The 16,156-nt window shown below is 39.9% G+C and overlaps 1 protein-coding gene and 1 non-coding gene across 2 annotated transcripts; both read right to left on the bottom strand.

Annotated features, from left to right (window-relative positions):
- Positions 1 to 362: 362 nt before the first annotated feature.
- On the bottom strand, positions 363 to 12,445 carry LOC142792854 (uncharacterized). Its single transcript, XM_075885686.1, has 4 exons — positions 12,153 to 12,445; positions 9,126 to 9,270; positions 5,361 to 5,570; positions 363 to 1,213 (listed from the first exon to the last, which is right to left on the bottom strand). The coding sequence occupies exons 2-4, from the start codon at positions 9,239 to 9,241 to the stop codon at positions 1,204 to 1,206; spliced, it is 336 nt and encodes a 111-aa protein (XP_075741801.1). The 5' UTR covers positions 9,242 to 9,270; positions 12,153 to 12,445; the 3' UTR covers positions 363 to 1,203.
- Positions 12,446 to 15,454: 3,009 nt separating this feature from the next.
- Positions 15,455 to 15,527, bottom strand: TRNAT-CGU (transfer RNA threonine (anticodon CGU)). The gene has a single exon. It is a non-coding gene; the product is annotated as a tRNA-Thr (tRNA).
- Between the last annotated feature and the right edge of the window lie 629 nt (positions 15,528 to 16,156).

Here is a 16,156-nt window from a genome sequence, read left to right as displayed (position 1 = left end):
CTATGAGTGCGCCAACAGACGCCAGTCGCTTTGGTTGCGCCTCGTGCCAACGCTCCCGCTTAGCGTAGCATCGCTAGGCTAGCAAAACGCCCAGAGGTCTAAGCGTGTCCTCTCATACAAGAGGAGAGATGTGCGCATCGCGTTCCTTTTTTACCCTGCAAGTTGCTCCAGATGGTGGTGTGGTGGTAAAGAACATTTATTGAAACGATTCATTGCGAAGCATTGCTGATCTCTCTCTCTCTCTACATACACACACACACATATATATATATAGATATATATATATATATATATATATATATATATATATACATATATATATATATATATATATATATATATAAGGGAAAGAAGTGTATACCTAAGGGCTCGTTTTTCCGTGTTTTCACACAATATTAAATGAGATATCCCTACTGAAACGTTCCGTAAGATGCGGAGACCTCACATACGGAATTATTGGAATATGGAAGACGTATGATGCGGGCTCCGCATAAGACGTATGATGCGGACTCCGCATCTTATGGAAAGACGTATCATGCGGAAATTACTGAAATGTGTGCATGTTACGTCTGAATCTAGTGCAAAGCAATATAATGTGTAAATTGAATAGACGTCCACATCTTGAGTACATGCAATACTGTGTACAAATCACAATATTTCTTAAATGTGCACGATGAGGGATTGAATCATCGGCATCTAGCTTACTAATTGTTGTGATGCAGAAGCAAAATTACCTTTTAAATAAAACACATTACAAAACTACTAAATTAACATGCTAGCGATCATAAATGGTGGTTACATTGCAACACATTAATGCAGTGTTCTATGCAAGACTTAAAGAACTTATAAAGTTATTATTATCAATAGAGAAGCATTAATATACACATCAGCCCTGCTACAATCAATATGTTTTTTTATTTGTCTGTATGCTCCAGCTGTGAATAGTGACATTGCAGTTTGATCGTACACAAATGAGGTGACTGCACCGCAATTTCACGAGCTCCACCTAAGCCACAGGATGGTGGCACAATGTAACAGCAATTTTGGAACGAAATGTTTAAACATAAATAATAATCATAGCACTGTGAAAGTGTGGCGCTGTGTTTATCTCATGAATGCCTTGTGGAGATCGGCGAAATGCTGCTTGAGGCTCCGGCACCACTGTAAATTTCGAAGGTCACAGCGATAGAACTTGTGTGTCCTTCATAGGCACCTGGAAATGAAAATAATTGGCACAAATAATGTCAGAGACACATGTTAGAACAATAGTTTACATGCACAAGAAATATAACACACAGAATGAAACTGAAAATTTAAGGCACACAATCCTTCATGTTATGCATATGTGAATAATAGAAGGAATGAGTGTATAAATTAGTTCTGCCACATCAAAAAAAACAGCATGCTTATCACAGTGAAAATAACTAGGTTGTCACGATTAGATAATCGATTATTATGTCCTTATGAAATTATGATTTAAATGCTTCCTGCACAGTAAAACTTTAGGAACTGCAAGTGAAAGCTCTCAGTGTTCATTTAATAATGTGTGCATGTACATCTGCTGCCTTTATACTATACAGTTTGTGCACAAAATTGGCATCATGAACAATTTTGAGAGTTAAACCTAAGCAACTTATGAAGGTTAAAATCACCATGAAAGCAAGCAGGACCAGGCAGGTGCCATTAAAAATCTGTGCAAGCCAGATAACTATAACCGAACTGCACACATATAGGGGAGCAAGAGTAACAGTAATTCGGCTGCTGACCCGCATGTCGCAGTATCAAACCCCGGCTCCATTTCCGATGGAGGCATAAATGCTGTAAGCACGTGTGCTCAGATTTGGGTGTACGTTAAAGAACCCCAAGTGGTCGAAGTTTCCAGTGCCCTCTACTACGGTGTCTCTCATAATCATATAGTGGTTTTCGGACGTGAAACCCCACATATAAATCAAGAATAACAGAAATAAACTGCCAACAGAAAAGTTGGTTGCATGTGCTATCTGTAAGTGCTTACAGCTTACTACATACAGCATGCTCATTCCATTTTAAATACCGATATTGAAAATAACTGCTCTATTAGGAATGTAAAAGGTAAGGTAGAACTGAACGACTCTACAAAAAGTGACCCTATTATGACATCACGTTTTCTTATAACAAAATTGACTAAGACTCTCAAACATCATTATGCAAGGAAAAAATCTTCAAAAGAACAATCGAGTTTGAAGTCATAATTATTTATATGTCTCCTATGACTATAACCAAGAAATCGACCTCAACATGGCTAATGTTAGTTTTTAAGGCCTATGTTCACTAGACAATGAACTATACCACAAAAAGCACAGCGTTCAGGCAAAGCACCACACAAAAATGAAAGCAGTCCTTTTTGCTATTACCTACAATGCCTTTAAAATGGTATTTTTACCTCTACTTTCCGCTTTTTATCTAGGTAACTGGTGTGAAACAAGTTAGCTGAAAATGCACTGTGCCTCCAAAACCTGTTGGTTGAATCTGAATTTTAAAAAATTGGTGAAGCTTGCACTAAATTAGGCTCTACAAGCCTTAGAACAGTGAGACTACATGCCTCTTAGGACTACTTTAGTTACTTGTGTTTTGTTTCTGGGCCTAAGCATAAAGACAAGGGCTTAACTGAATTGCTGCTAACAAACAAATGCTTTCGAAATTGCCCGAGCGTCAAAGGATGCTCAGCCATTTGTTGTTTTTTGCACTGGGCTATTCTACGCCAAACATACAAACCATACTGCCTGGCGACCATCACAGATGTATAGTTTAAAAAATGATGGTAATTTACTCTTCTGAAAATAGTTATTTGCAGAAATGTTTTGAAGAGAAAAGAGTAGTGGTCACGTGGGTACCTTCAGAATTTTGCAGAATGTCGTGCGGGTGTTATTTGTGAGAAAAATTTCAAAGTACCGCTTTTTCTTGCCACATCAAATTTGATCTTCATATTAAGTAAAGATGCTTCTTAAAGTATTTGAAGTCAAGTAACATTGGTGCAATTTTTCTGCTACATAGGCTTTGAAGAATTCCGCCAAACTGTTTATCGTTTGCATTTCTTATATGGCAATACTGCATTTTGTATGAATATTTGAGCCACAAATACTCACTGCACAGAAGTTATATTTTACGAAAAAAAATAATGTTAGGTCCAGATTACAAATATCACTATATAATCGTTTTTGTCCACATTGAGATGCAATTTGAGCTGTGTGTTTGTCTAATTGAAAATTACTTTTATATGTAAGTTGAAAGCAAATAAACAGTTCTTGTTACATGGCAAGTGTTATCATTACAAATTTTGTTTAAATGAGGAAAATGATTTTTGAAGTCTCCTATTGAGGGCCATGGGGAACTTCGGAACGGAAGCTGTCGTACATCAAATGCAGAAAATAGCCATCATAAGAAAACTTCAAAAATTCATTTCTACTTTAAGACAAAGTGTAATCATATAACTTGCCATATAAAGAAAACTACTTCCTTGCTTTTGATGTGGCAAAAAAATTGCACTAATATTACTGAGCTTCATGCACTACACACAAGCACCTTTACTTAATACCAAGACCGAATTTGGTGTAGAAGAGGCAGTATTTTTGAAACACTTTACTTTTTACAAACAACACCCAGACGACATCCTGGGAAGTCCAGAAGGCACCAACGTGGCCTAATATTTTGTTCTCTGCGATATACTTTAGCATTTTGCTGTTTTCAGAAAAATACAGTAAACGAGCACAATATTTTTTTTTTTTCAAAACACATATAGGACGGTTGGCAAAATGGCTGGGATGTTTGATGCGTAATTGCCTCACTGCCAGCATTTATTCTTCCGAAGCTCAAGCTATCACCTCTCTGTTACTGCCTCCCTCACATACAATGCCTGCATAGGAAAGAAAAAGAAAGGCAGGTCCGACAAAGTTCACAAGGCAAGATATTTTCATGTTGGATAAATTCATTACCATAAACAGCAGCAAAATAACATTCATTTTGAGTAGTCCAAGACACAAGCGATATACCAGCATACTAAGAGCCAAGCACAAACTTTTCAATTGAACATGTGTGGTGATAGACAGGAAGCACTTATTGCAAGACTGATCAGTCTGTAATTAACTAAATGAAGTACAATGCACTGTTCAATCCAACACCACATAGGCATCTTCGCTATAGCAAAGCCATGTGTCATTGATTCATGCACTAGATGGGACAATGCAAATGTAACAAAAAAGGTGAAAAAATAAAACAAGGGAAAAAAAAGATGAAAAGGGGGGATGCAAAGTAGGAGCAGTGTAGCACTACTTTTACTTTGCATTCCCCTTTTCTTTTTTCTTTTTTCTTCTTTTCTATCATTTATCTTTTTTTTGCTTCCCTTACCCCCAACCTCCAACAGGAGAACACTTTGTATCAGCGCAACCTAACTTGAAAAGAAGCAAGGGCTGCACTCTTCTGCGTTATAGGGTTTTTTTTTTTTTCAGACAAACATTTCCAACAGGCACACACGCCTATACCAATAGATGATGTCATTACTGACCCCGTTTAAACTAACACGCCAAGGATGACAAGGTGACTTCTAAAAATAGGTCCTCCTATCGCAACATCGGCCAGCCTGTCTGAAGCACTTCTACTGTTCACCCTGATTACCCCACTAGATGTTTCCATCTGTCGACTCACATCTTCATTTTGGATAACACTAAAACGAGCTTACATTGATGAATACGCACGAAAGTTTAGTGATGTATCATGTATCAGATTAAGCAACTCTGTTAAAAAATTATTGATAGCTTGCCTCCAGGCTTTTTATACTGTAGCCTGAAACTTCGTAATGTCTTCTATGCACATGAACCAGATTGACAACGTAATGCACAACATGCTTAAGAATACTGCGAGGAACAAGATAACGACAAAACGACCAGCCACCCAAAATTTTCGCTGTACATGTTTATAAAATGTTCATGTACCCCAAACGAGGTGCTTATGATACAAGCCGAAAAAACCTACAAATAGGGCCTTGGAGTCTTCTGGAAGTAGACGTGTTGCATTTTTTCTGTAGAGGGCTGTACACCCATAAGTGAGGAACAAAACTCCTGTATAATGAAGAATGTTGGCAGCTATCAGTTATAGAAAAACCTCATGCAGCTAATCTTCCCCGACACATCTGTACATTTAGAGAGGTGACGTAGCTTCTGTGATTCTGGCAGTAACTCCAACAGGACCAGTGCGAAAATTGGCACTACTTGGCTAGACAAATGTCCAAACATGCCTGCCCGACTCCCTCTAGCCATCCTGGCTGAATCTGACACATGATTTCTTAACTGCTGGCTGGACAAAAACAAAACCACTGAAGCACTCACAATACACAGCGTAAAGTTCCTCTGGAGTGGTCAACTTCGTCTTCTGCGATGAAAGAGCAGCACAGTGTACTGATAAGGCACTCCTTGCAATGGTTTTCAATGCCACACAGTGACCTTGCTGTTCCTGTCGAAGAGAGCTTCGGGAGCTTGGAGGGTGCTTGCTCTTTTCTGGGGGCTGCTGCCGCTCCTCGTTTTCTGCTCAAGGTCAACCTGCATAAAGTTGTAGACGAGGCTTTAAGAGTTGTATATAATGATATACAAATTTTCGCTGAACACACATTTCCTCGTGGCACACTGAGGAATTTCTTATAAAACTTAAAGCCTCGCATATGCAAACATTTACAATTGATCCGAAGATGCACTCGACTCTAAAAAAGCAAGTTTGTTATGTAGTGTATATAAAGAAAGGTCATTCAGCACAACCACAACTACAGTTGCACACGAAAACGACATTTTACACGATCCTGTTTATTTACATGGTCCATTTTATTTTATTTACACGGTCCATTTTACACGGTCCTGTTTTACACGATCTGGTCTGCATGAACTCTTGAACCGGGCACCATATAGGTTGAAAGACACACACAGACTTTGAGACAAACCTAGTTTCCCGTGGAGCATCCTCTTGCACTATAACAACACATCTCAATCTAGTTAGTTGGTCAGAACGAGGTGAAAACAGCTTGCACTTGAAAAGCACGGGCAGAAGGAATGACGCCTGCACCCTGTGCTTTCTGTACATTCTCGTTGAGGGTGCAGTTTTCACCTTATCCTTATGCAATTTCGCATTTATAACATTGTTCACTGTATAATCTTTGTGGCGTTAAAGTGTGTGATACCGTCATGTGTATCCCATGTAATTTATAAAAATAGAATACAAGATAGCTTGATTCAAAAATAACAAAGTGCATCCAGCGCCATGTCCTGTAGCCATTCTTTAGCCAAGTGGCAGAATGATTTATTCTTCAAAACATATCTTACTTGTAACCACTACAAGAGCTAACTCGTACACTGGCACATTCTGTTTGCCTCTTCAGATTATAAGGTACCTTTTTTACACCAGAAAATCTTCAAGAAGAATAGAAGTGTTGTAATTGTGAAGAAAGAAAAGTAGAAGGAAAAAAAAGATATTGATTGATTTGTGGGGTTTAATGTCCCAAAACCACCATATGATTATGAGAGACGCCGTAGTGGAGGGCTCCGGAAATTTTGACCACCTGGGGTTCTTTAACGTGCACCCAAATCTGAGTACACGGGCCTACAACATTTCCGCCTCCATCGGAAATGCAGCCGCCACAGCCGGGATTCGAACCCACGACCTGCGGGTCAGCAGCCGAGTACCTTAGCCACTAGACCACCGTGGCGGGGCAGGAAAAAAAAAAAAGATAACCTGCCCTGTACAGGGACCGAGCCTGCGAACTTCGAATAACATGTCCGATGCTCTATCAACTGAGCTACCATGGCGGCTATCCCTCTTCCATTTTGTACGGTATATATGTGCATTTATACATGGAAGAGTCAATCAGCGCTGCCTGTTACCATTATGGCGAGTGTGGGACACCTTTTTTTTGCCTACTGGCAATTACATTACGATTGCAATTACGTTACGATTACTTCCAATATCTCTATACTTCTTTGGCAGCATTATGCATCTGTCCGTTCTCAGAAAATCTGCTAGTCACAGGAGGAGGCAATAGTTCGCCCTCCCACCTAAATGCATGTACTTGAATACATGCACAACTGATAAAAAAAAAAAACAAGTCACACACCGCTAAGATTACCGAGATTCACTGTTTCAGATTCATGAGTAAGGGAAAGAACTATAAATTTAAGGGTTTGTTGTCTTTGTTGAACACATTATAATGAGAACTAGCAGACAATGATGCCAAACAAACTATAGGTGATGTTATCAAAAATAGCTTTCACAAAATTGTGAAAAGAAAAGTGAACGAAAACGTAACTTGGCGGCAAGTTACTAATGTGTTGACATTTTTTGACAATTGAATTGACATTACTTTTTATAACATCCCTATATTTTCCTGAGTAATGTTGTCGGGTAATTCTCATTATTAGAGTGGTGAGTAGGCTGACAAAGAAAGTATATGGCATTGATACTTCTTTTGAACACCTAAATGTTTGAGGAACTTAAAAGAGTGGAAGCTACTTTGAGTAGACCCGAATATTTAGTTGGAGCGAAAAAAAAACGTACACACATTTTTACCAGGCTTTTTAACCTATTTTGAGACATAAAAGTGTATGCTGCCCGTAATGTTAAGTACCATTACTTTTGTCACACTATGCACTGTAGCAGGTGTAGTTAGAGTGGTGATAGTGAAGGATTAATCAAGCACGCCACCAACTGCGTTCACATCAAAGGTCGCGTATTTTAAAAATAAACCTGCTGTATAGTAAAAAAAATTTTAGAGCGTTTATGATTTTATCCAGATCAAGTTAAACCGACTGGGTAAGCAAACCATTTGCATAAAATCAAAGGGCATAAAGTGATTCATGTATTATAACTATGTGAACAATTTCAGCAATGCAGGGCAAAGTGACAACAGTTCAATAAAAAACCCTCTCATTATAACATGCATGAAAAGCACCACACCAGAATATTTTATAGTGCATGTAATATCGAGACTACTAGACTGTCTATTGACCTTTTAGAAGAAGGGTATCTTTTTCACATTCAAGGGGCAACCACTTAGCCTTTTCCTGAACTTTTCTGTGAATATTTCCTGAATTTCAGATATCATTAGGATTGATTTAGAGTAAACAGATTTTGCTTACGCATTGAAACCTAGTTCTGTAAGTAACTGCAATTATGGGTGCCAAACCATCTACAATTAATTTTTAACATTTCACTTATTTTTTAACTGCAGCAACACAACTAGCTATGGGTGCCCAAAAAGTAGCAAGAAACAATACCTTTACCTCTTTGAGCCTTTTGGAAGTGTTCAGCTTCTCAGTGCTCACCTTACAACATTTTTTTTTAAATACGTCTTTGTATGCCCACTGCTCTTGCTCCTTGTACAGTGAGGAGGAGCACATGGCAAGAAGAGACAACAAAGAAGCATAGCGAAAAAAAGCGAAATAAGCGCAGACCTCTTTTATATCGTACAATGTGTGTAACATTACTATTGCGACCACATATAGACAAATTATCACGGCTATGTATCCATTGTAGAGTCATACACAGCTGCAACACCACGACTAAATTTCAACCTTGTGTTGGTTTAGGATACCTTTATAGTGGCAAGCTAATGATATCTGCATTTGTTTGGCACATATTAAGATGCAGTGAAATGTGATATGGTAATCTCATTTAGAATGCACATCATGTGGCTTCATTTTATATGTGGCCACAAGTAACTCTGGTTGCAAAGCAATATGGCAGAGCCTAAACACACGTCACCGACCACTCCAATCTGAACTTGCCTTTGCTATTTGCCCATTATCATCCCAGCAAAAAATGAATAATTGAATCTGCTACAGATAAGTGCTAGCTTATGCTAAGGACCAAGTATGAAGGGTGTTTTGTCATTATTGAGATCAGTTATTTGTTCAAGAACACTTGCTGTCAAACACAAATACATTGCTGTCGAAGCATCAAGACTCAAATATAAAGCAAAAAGAAGTGTCTCTTTAAAAATTACAGGCCACAAGGCAAGATAAATATTTGATATACTTGGGATGTAAGGCACGCACAAGAGGTGCTGCCATATTATACTTTTCCTTGTGTTGAAACCTGCTTGCTTTACTCACCCAACACATCTGTAAAGATGCCGTGAAAACACCAAGGAGCTGATCTGTAAAGATGCCGTGAAAACACCAAGGAGCTGATGCAGCAAGGTTGAACACATGTCCAGGGATTCCACCATTCCTAAGCAGCCTTACAGCCTCCACAGTCCTGCAACCATTTGTAAGATAAATATAGTTCTACCCAAAGTTCTTGGTTTACAGACACACATGCAAGACGCATAACCACTCTATAGGAAGTTTGCATGATAATGCGCTGGGTAGCAAAACGCATGCCAATATCAAGTATCCCGGCCTGCCGCTTCTTTCTTTCCGTTCTTAATTAATCAATCCATGGTTATTAAATGTTCCCCCAATGTGAAGTGTGCTGGCAGTCCGGTGAAGATTTGCAATGTATTTAGAACACAGTCCAATTCATGGCAAGTAAGCATGCAATAGCGTTTTGTCAGCTCTTCGAGAAAAGAGCATGAAGTTTAGCTAAAACCCATGTTTTTTATAAACACCATTCAATTTGATATAAAAGTTGTGAGCATTATGTAAAGGAACACGGATTCATGTTTAATCAATGATCTTATAATGTACCGATATGAATGCAACTAACTGAATATGAAACGATCAATTTTGCTCGAGAATTTAAAGTTATGAACACTATCGCACTTGCCTGCTGCATCTTGTCCAAAACAGCGGCAAGATAGGCTAGTTTGTGTAGGTGAGTAGTAATGAGCAGCGCAAAGTAACAACAAGAAACCCCAGTAACAACAGTATGGGGCAAGCACAGACTGCCAACTGTATAATTTATTACACAAAAGTTCGCCTGAATATCAGTCAGACAACTTGTGCAAATGAAGGTCCAGTTGGGCATGAACAAGTTACGAAATCAACAATGCCTGCTTTCACTAACAGGACCCTCATTCACATAAAGTGTGCAGCGATAGGCCCCTACCGAGGTACGTCACAGCATGATGTCACTGGCACATGTAAAAGAAGTGGCTGGAAAAACACTCCCGCTGGTGGCTCAGCCCGGTACAGTCGTGCGGTGTTTGGGGCAAGTTTTAATTTTTCAAAGCTTACACTTCACGTTACAATGTCGACATTAGCTGTAGTATGTGTCAGCAAACATCCAGCTGTGTGGTAAAATATTTGCCACGCTGTCTGTTTATCTTGAAGAAGTGAACACACGTGGTGGCCTGTGCGAGCAACAGCGGCATAGTCTTCAAAAATGTGCACTGTTGATTGCGGCATGTAGTGTGCATTGAAAGGTATTGAGAATATCGGTTCAACTGAGAATACTGAGTGTGGTGTGTCCAGTGTCAATAACAATGTGTCTTGTTTACGAAGACTAGCACTCATGGCAGGGATCGGTCGATGAAAAAACTTGATTCGACATTTTAGTCAAGGTAAATATGCACTTGACGTGACTATCTGCGAGTGGGTACATCTCGGTGTTTGCGCTGTGTGCAGAAAAAAATTGCAAGGTCACCGGGCTGGAAGATACCATTTGCTGAAGCTGCATGTATGAATCGCCCCGACGAGTACGCAAGCTCAATAAAGGTATAACTCGTTTTATCGAAGGCCTCATATTTCTTCATGTAATAAGCAGAGATTCTTGTTTCACATATACTCAGTACCTTTACCGCTCGATATTCATGAAGTGACAATGCAAACAACAAGTTTGTGTGTTAGGTCCTAAGGGAGCAATGTAAATATGCAAATAAGTTGTAGGTGTCAGATGCAGCGATGTAACTGCACAAAAGATTACGTATATATTAGGCTACAGGTTTAGAATCGCATACATCTCGGTGGTCTATCAGGAACGTCACAAACAACTTCCTTGCCAACCAGCCCTTGCACAGAGGGAGGGAATGGCTGGCACGGTGCTCGAAGTGACGTCACACTATTTGCAAACATAGAGAGGTTTCTTACTTAGGCAACATTTTGCACAATATATATTTTAGATGCAAGACTGTACTCATCCACATTGATCATACTGATGTCTTTTGTTGTTACTTTGTGCTGTGAGTTACTAGGCATTTAGTCACCATGATCTTTAAAAGCTAATTTCAATGTTCTCTCTCTCATATTGCTGACAACTTTGTTGTTGCATAAATTGGGCAAAAAAGCAACACAGAAAGGCTGTCACAATAAATACACCAACATGGGTATTCTCCTGCAAACAAAAGTCGGCACTGGTCCTGTCATTACCCGTCTTCCTTCTCTCTTTGTCTTGTTTGTGCTGAAACAGCCAAACACCTGATGAGTTAGATGAGAAATATTAACGCATCAAAACTATAAGTGCTTGCATCAGCAACTACACAACAGCGTGATAACCGCACCCCTGCCACACAGCAGTGAAACATATTTTGAACATGCTGGCAGTGTATTATTTTATAAAAAGCAACTCTGGCAGATTACAAAATCTCACATTGTGCATGCAAGTTTTCTTCAAAGTCAGGCGTACAATGTAGGTGCTGGCCGGTACATTATTAGTTACAAGCAAAGGCGTCTTGCAGGTACACATGCAGATTGCACGAACACCTCTCTCTCTCTCTCTACACTAGGCACACACATTATATCTTTCAACAAGCACACGCCACTGTTTAGGGGCATAATAACGCTCTACCGTGAACGTATGCTAATCAACCCACTTAGGCGGTTGGCTAGGTGAATCGAGCCAAGTTACAAATTGCATCGCCCGCGAACGTAAACAAAATGCTGCTTTGCATGAAATGGCACTGCAGGCTTCGTTTAATTAACAACGTAGCAAGCGCCGTGTGCGTCTTCCTCACTACATTGCACATAAGAAAAAATCGATCACCATACACATGCACGTTGCCGCAGTTGTCTCGAATTAGCTCCAGTAAGGCCGCGCCGATGCGCCATGGCTCTGCTGGCGTTAGCGTTGTCAAAGCGAATCGGCAACCGCACTCGCAAAGGCGCGTAAGGTTGCCGTTTCGCGACGCCTGGTTCGAGTGCAGCAACACACACTTGCACTGAGTGGCATACTTGGTCTACATAAAAATGTGTCCCCCTTACCTTTAGTTTCTTTCACACTGTCCTGAGGGAAGCGACCACAGGCGTCAGCCGTCACCTCGGAGTCCTTCGAGCGCCCGCCCAACCCGCCGATTCCTTGGACGACTCGCACTTGATCCGCACTCGGACAACCGCGGGAATAGGGCGCAATCTTAGCACATCACACGAACGAGGAACGGCGCTTCCTTGCGTAAATTTAACATTTCGTGCTCTCGTGTGTAGCAGCGCGAACACATGAGAGAGCATGCCCACGGAGACAAAGACAAACAACATGTGGCTTTAGCTGTGAATGGATTTGGCTTGGATATTTGTGTGAGGAAAAAAAAAACATCTGTCGCTGCTATAAACTGAAAAAAAAGATGTATGTTATCTGGCAAAATAACTTTAAAAGTGATAAACGGTTATTCAAAAAACAAGTTACAACTTATGAATATTTTCGCAGGTCTTTGTTTTGTTTTTGTTCTAGCAGACGACAGCCTCCTACTGCTTCTACGACAGACGTAGTGCGGTTTCACGTTCGGTGCGTGTCGCCGACGCAAAGCTCTACAGTAGTGATATGAATCATAGGATGGCTACAAAGCAGTAACATTTTGACGTAGTGCAGTACGCAATCTTTCAAGGTATGACATTTCTTTGCTCTGAAGCAAATCGAAGCAAGCCGGCCGGCGCAATCAGCTGATGTCGCCGCTACGCGAGGCATGGTCGTGCGCAATACCGTCGCGCCCCGCACTCGATTTGTCATTAAGCGATAGAGCTACTAAGTGGAATACAGGTAGATGCAGGGATTAATGGCGTATCACTATGATTCCCTGTGGTGGCCGACTCAATCGCAAGAGAGCCCCGGGAAACAACCTTCAACTGCTCAAGCTTGTGTGTGGGTGTAAAAATACTTGTTTTCATCCGCGGCGGTGCAGCAATCTATAGTTGAAAGACATGCGAAAAGCATGTGACGTATATGCAATCCCAAAACATATGCACACAACAATAGATACGATCGCATATCGTACATAAATATACCAACACATAGCGTGTAAAAAGCAAATTTATATACATAACTTAAACACCAAGCTATCTTCAGCGCGAATAGCTTAGCAAGCTAACGCACTCGGTTCACGTACGCGAGCACAACTAAGTGCCGCAGGTTCGAGTCCCGCAAAGTTTAATTTTTTTTTTGTTTTTTTTTTTCAACGTTTTTATTGTACTGCTATCTTTTCTAATACCTTAGGTTCTAAAACAAAATAAAAGCAATATTGCGTTCAAGTACGTATGTGGGACTGTGTTTTTTGCGCAACAGTTATTATGATTTTTATTTTCATTATTAATTTTTTTATTTATTTCATAATATAACAAAATTAAGGACTAAGGGGAACAATGGGTCTGATTGATTGTGAAGGGACTCGAGAAGTGAGAAAACTCAAACCAAAAAATTTATTTGAGAAAAAACTGAGCATTTCATAGCCGGACCAGTTTCTTCAAGGGTAGGCCCTAGGTATGCACGAGACTTGCTATATGACTCATCTCAAGCTGTGGCAGTTGAGGGAAGGCAATATCACCGAGAAGCAGTTCCAAAATATATTTTGGTTGATGTTTTTTGATTCCTCCAAAATAAGGGCTGCACAATTGTGATCGAGCCAAACCAAGAATTGCGGGCATGAAGTCATCAGACAGAAAATGAATAATGTTGATTGTTTGAAAAATTGCCCTTAATAAAAGGAAGAGTTATGGAGTGCTACGTAGCTTAACTCGCAGTAGGAATTTTATGTATACATATAGATAATTTAAAATGGACAATGTTGCACACACAAGCATTGGTTAAATTTCTTTGCAGCACAGTTGAAGCATCTATGTAGAACTGAAGCATCAAGAGAAGCTCATGCGTCCTCACTTTATTGCGCTTTACATAGCTTGTATGCGTCCATGCAGTCATGATATGATATATATTAAAGCATTTGTTTAACCTATAATCTTCTTATTCATTAAAGCTGGCCCATAAGTTGTGTCTTATGTAGCACTACAATTGAAGCGTAATCTGCATGGTGGTCTGAAACAATGCTTTTGACAATCTCAAAACGACCCAGCTCTATACACAACCATCCGTGCATCAGTGATAAGCACCATTATGTGTTTGTACATATCAGTTGTGCTCTCATACTTAATTATTTTTCTGACCACTTCCTCTGCCCCTACCTCGTTTCTGTCGTGAAGCTGTGACAAGTTGTGTATAGCTGTATTTATATTGTAGGAGCATATACTATCAATAAAATATTATTTTTAGGCTACATGCAATTAGTTTTCATAGATTTTCATTTCTTTTGTCGGTGCTCAGGAGAGCTAAGCTCATGGCCGATATTTTAAAATGACATTTCTCTTTGCCAATGTTAATGAGAACAGTTTCATTATTATTGACAAGTTCATTTACATTGAATTTAGTTCTCATTATTATTGTTTCTACCAAAAAACGAGCCCTTGAAGTTATGCTTTTTTTGCTTGATTTGTTTTCGTGTGACAGCATGCAAGTAAAATGACAGTTATTGTCATTCCTTGTGAATCACACATTTTCCGTGTGACAGACTTTTGTAGAGACCTGGTCATCTACAGAAGTGTTATTCATTCTGGAAAAGGGCGAACAGCGGTGATTGACAACACAGACTAGGCTGTGTTATTCTTTTGTACTATATATGTCACTGTGCATTGATTTATAACTTTATAGAGCTCGGATTTTCTGCTTAAAATGTGACAACAACTGTAGAGTTTCCACATTTTTGCAACAATCCACATGCCTTTCATACACTATTGCACATTTTCGTAAGCACCTTACAAAATCTGTATATTTCCGTAAGACCTTACATTCTGCATTTTCCTTGTGAAAGCTTCTGTACACTCCATACACTTTCCTTATCCTTCCATCATGAACTCTCTGTATGCTCCATAAGTTTCCTTATCTTTCCTTATCCTTCCATATACTCCATAAAAAGCTTTCCATATATGCCATACATTTTCCTTATCTTTCCGTATACTCCATAAAAAGCTTTCCGTATACGCCATAAGATTTCCTTATCCTTCCTTATACTCCATAAGAAGCTTTCCGTAAATGCCATACAACTTCCGTATATCTCCATAAAACTCCATATTTTTTCCGTATGTAGCATAAGGAAATGTTACGGAGTCCATATATTTTCCGTAAGATTTCATACGGAACGTTTCAGTAGGGATAACAGACAGTAATGCCAAGGAATGTACAGGGGAAGTTATTAAAACCAATGGAATGTAAATAAGAAGCAAGAAAAGTGCATGAAAACTTTACCAACTGTGAGCAGGAATCGAACCTACGACCTTCGAATTACGCGTTCGATGCTCTAACCACTGAGCTATCACAGCGGCCCTCCCTCCATCCACTTTTTTGGATGGAGGGAGGGCCGCTATATATTTATATATATATATATATATATATATATATATATATATATATATATATATATATATACCTCCCACATGCATATTCCAAATAACTCACGGCCCCCAGTCCTCAGCAGCTGCGAAGCGACTGACTACGGCGGCGGTCAGATCTGCAACGCAGCAGAGGGTGCTAAGACTCTCTGGACTACAGGCCGCCATTGGAACCTGAACTTGGCAACGTTTATCGCTAGAACCTTATCTAGTGAGGGAAGTCTAGCTGTACTACTCGAAGGGCTAGAGGGTGTTAAGTGGGATATAATAGGGCTCAGTGAGGTTAGGAGGACAGATGAGGCCTATACAGTGCTACAGAATGGGCAGCACGTCCTTTGCTATCGGGGCTTGGCAGACAGAAGAGAACTGGGAGGGGGGTTCTTAATACACAGAAACATAGCTGGCAACATAGAGGAATACTATAGCATCAATGAAAGGGTGCTAGGTATCGTAATTAAACTGAATAAACGATACAAGATGAAGGTAGTACAGGCTTACGCGCCTACATCCAGCCATGACGACGCTTCAGTTGAAAGCTATGAAGACGTGGAATCGGCAAT

This window comes from Rhipicephalus microplus, unplaced genomic scaffold (assembly GCF_043290135.1).
Source record: "Rhipicephalus microplus isolate Deutch F79 unplaced genomic scaffold, USDA_Rmic scaffold_249, whole genome shotgun sequence".
Taxonomy (NCBI): domain Eukaryota; kingdom Metazoa; phylum Arthropoda; class Arachnida; order Ixodida; family Ixodidae; genus Rhipicephalus; species Rhipicephalus microplus.
This window is presented reverse-complemented; position numbering and strand designations above follow the sequence as displayed.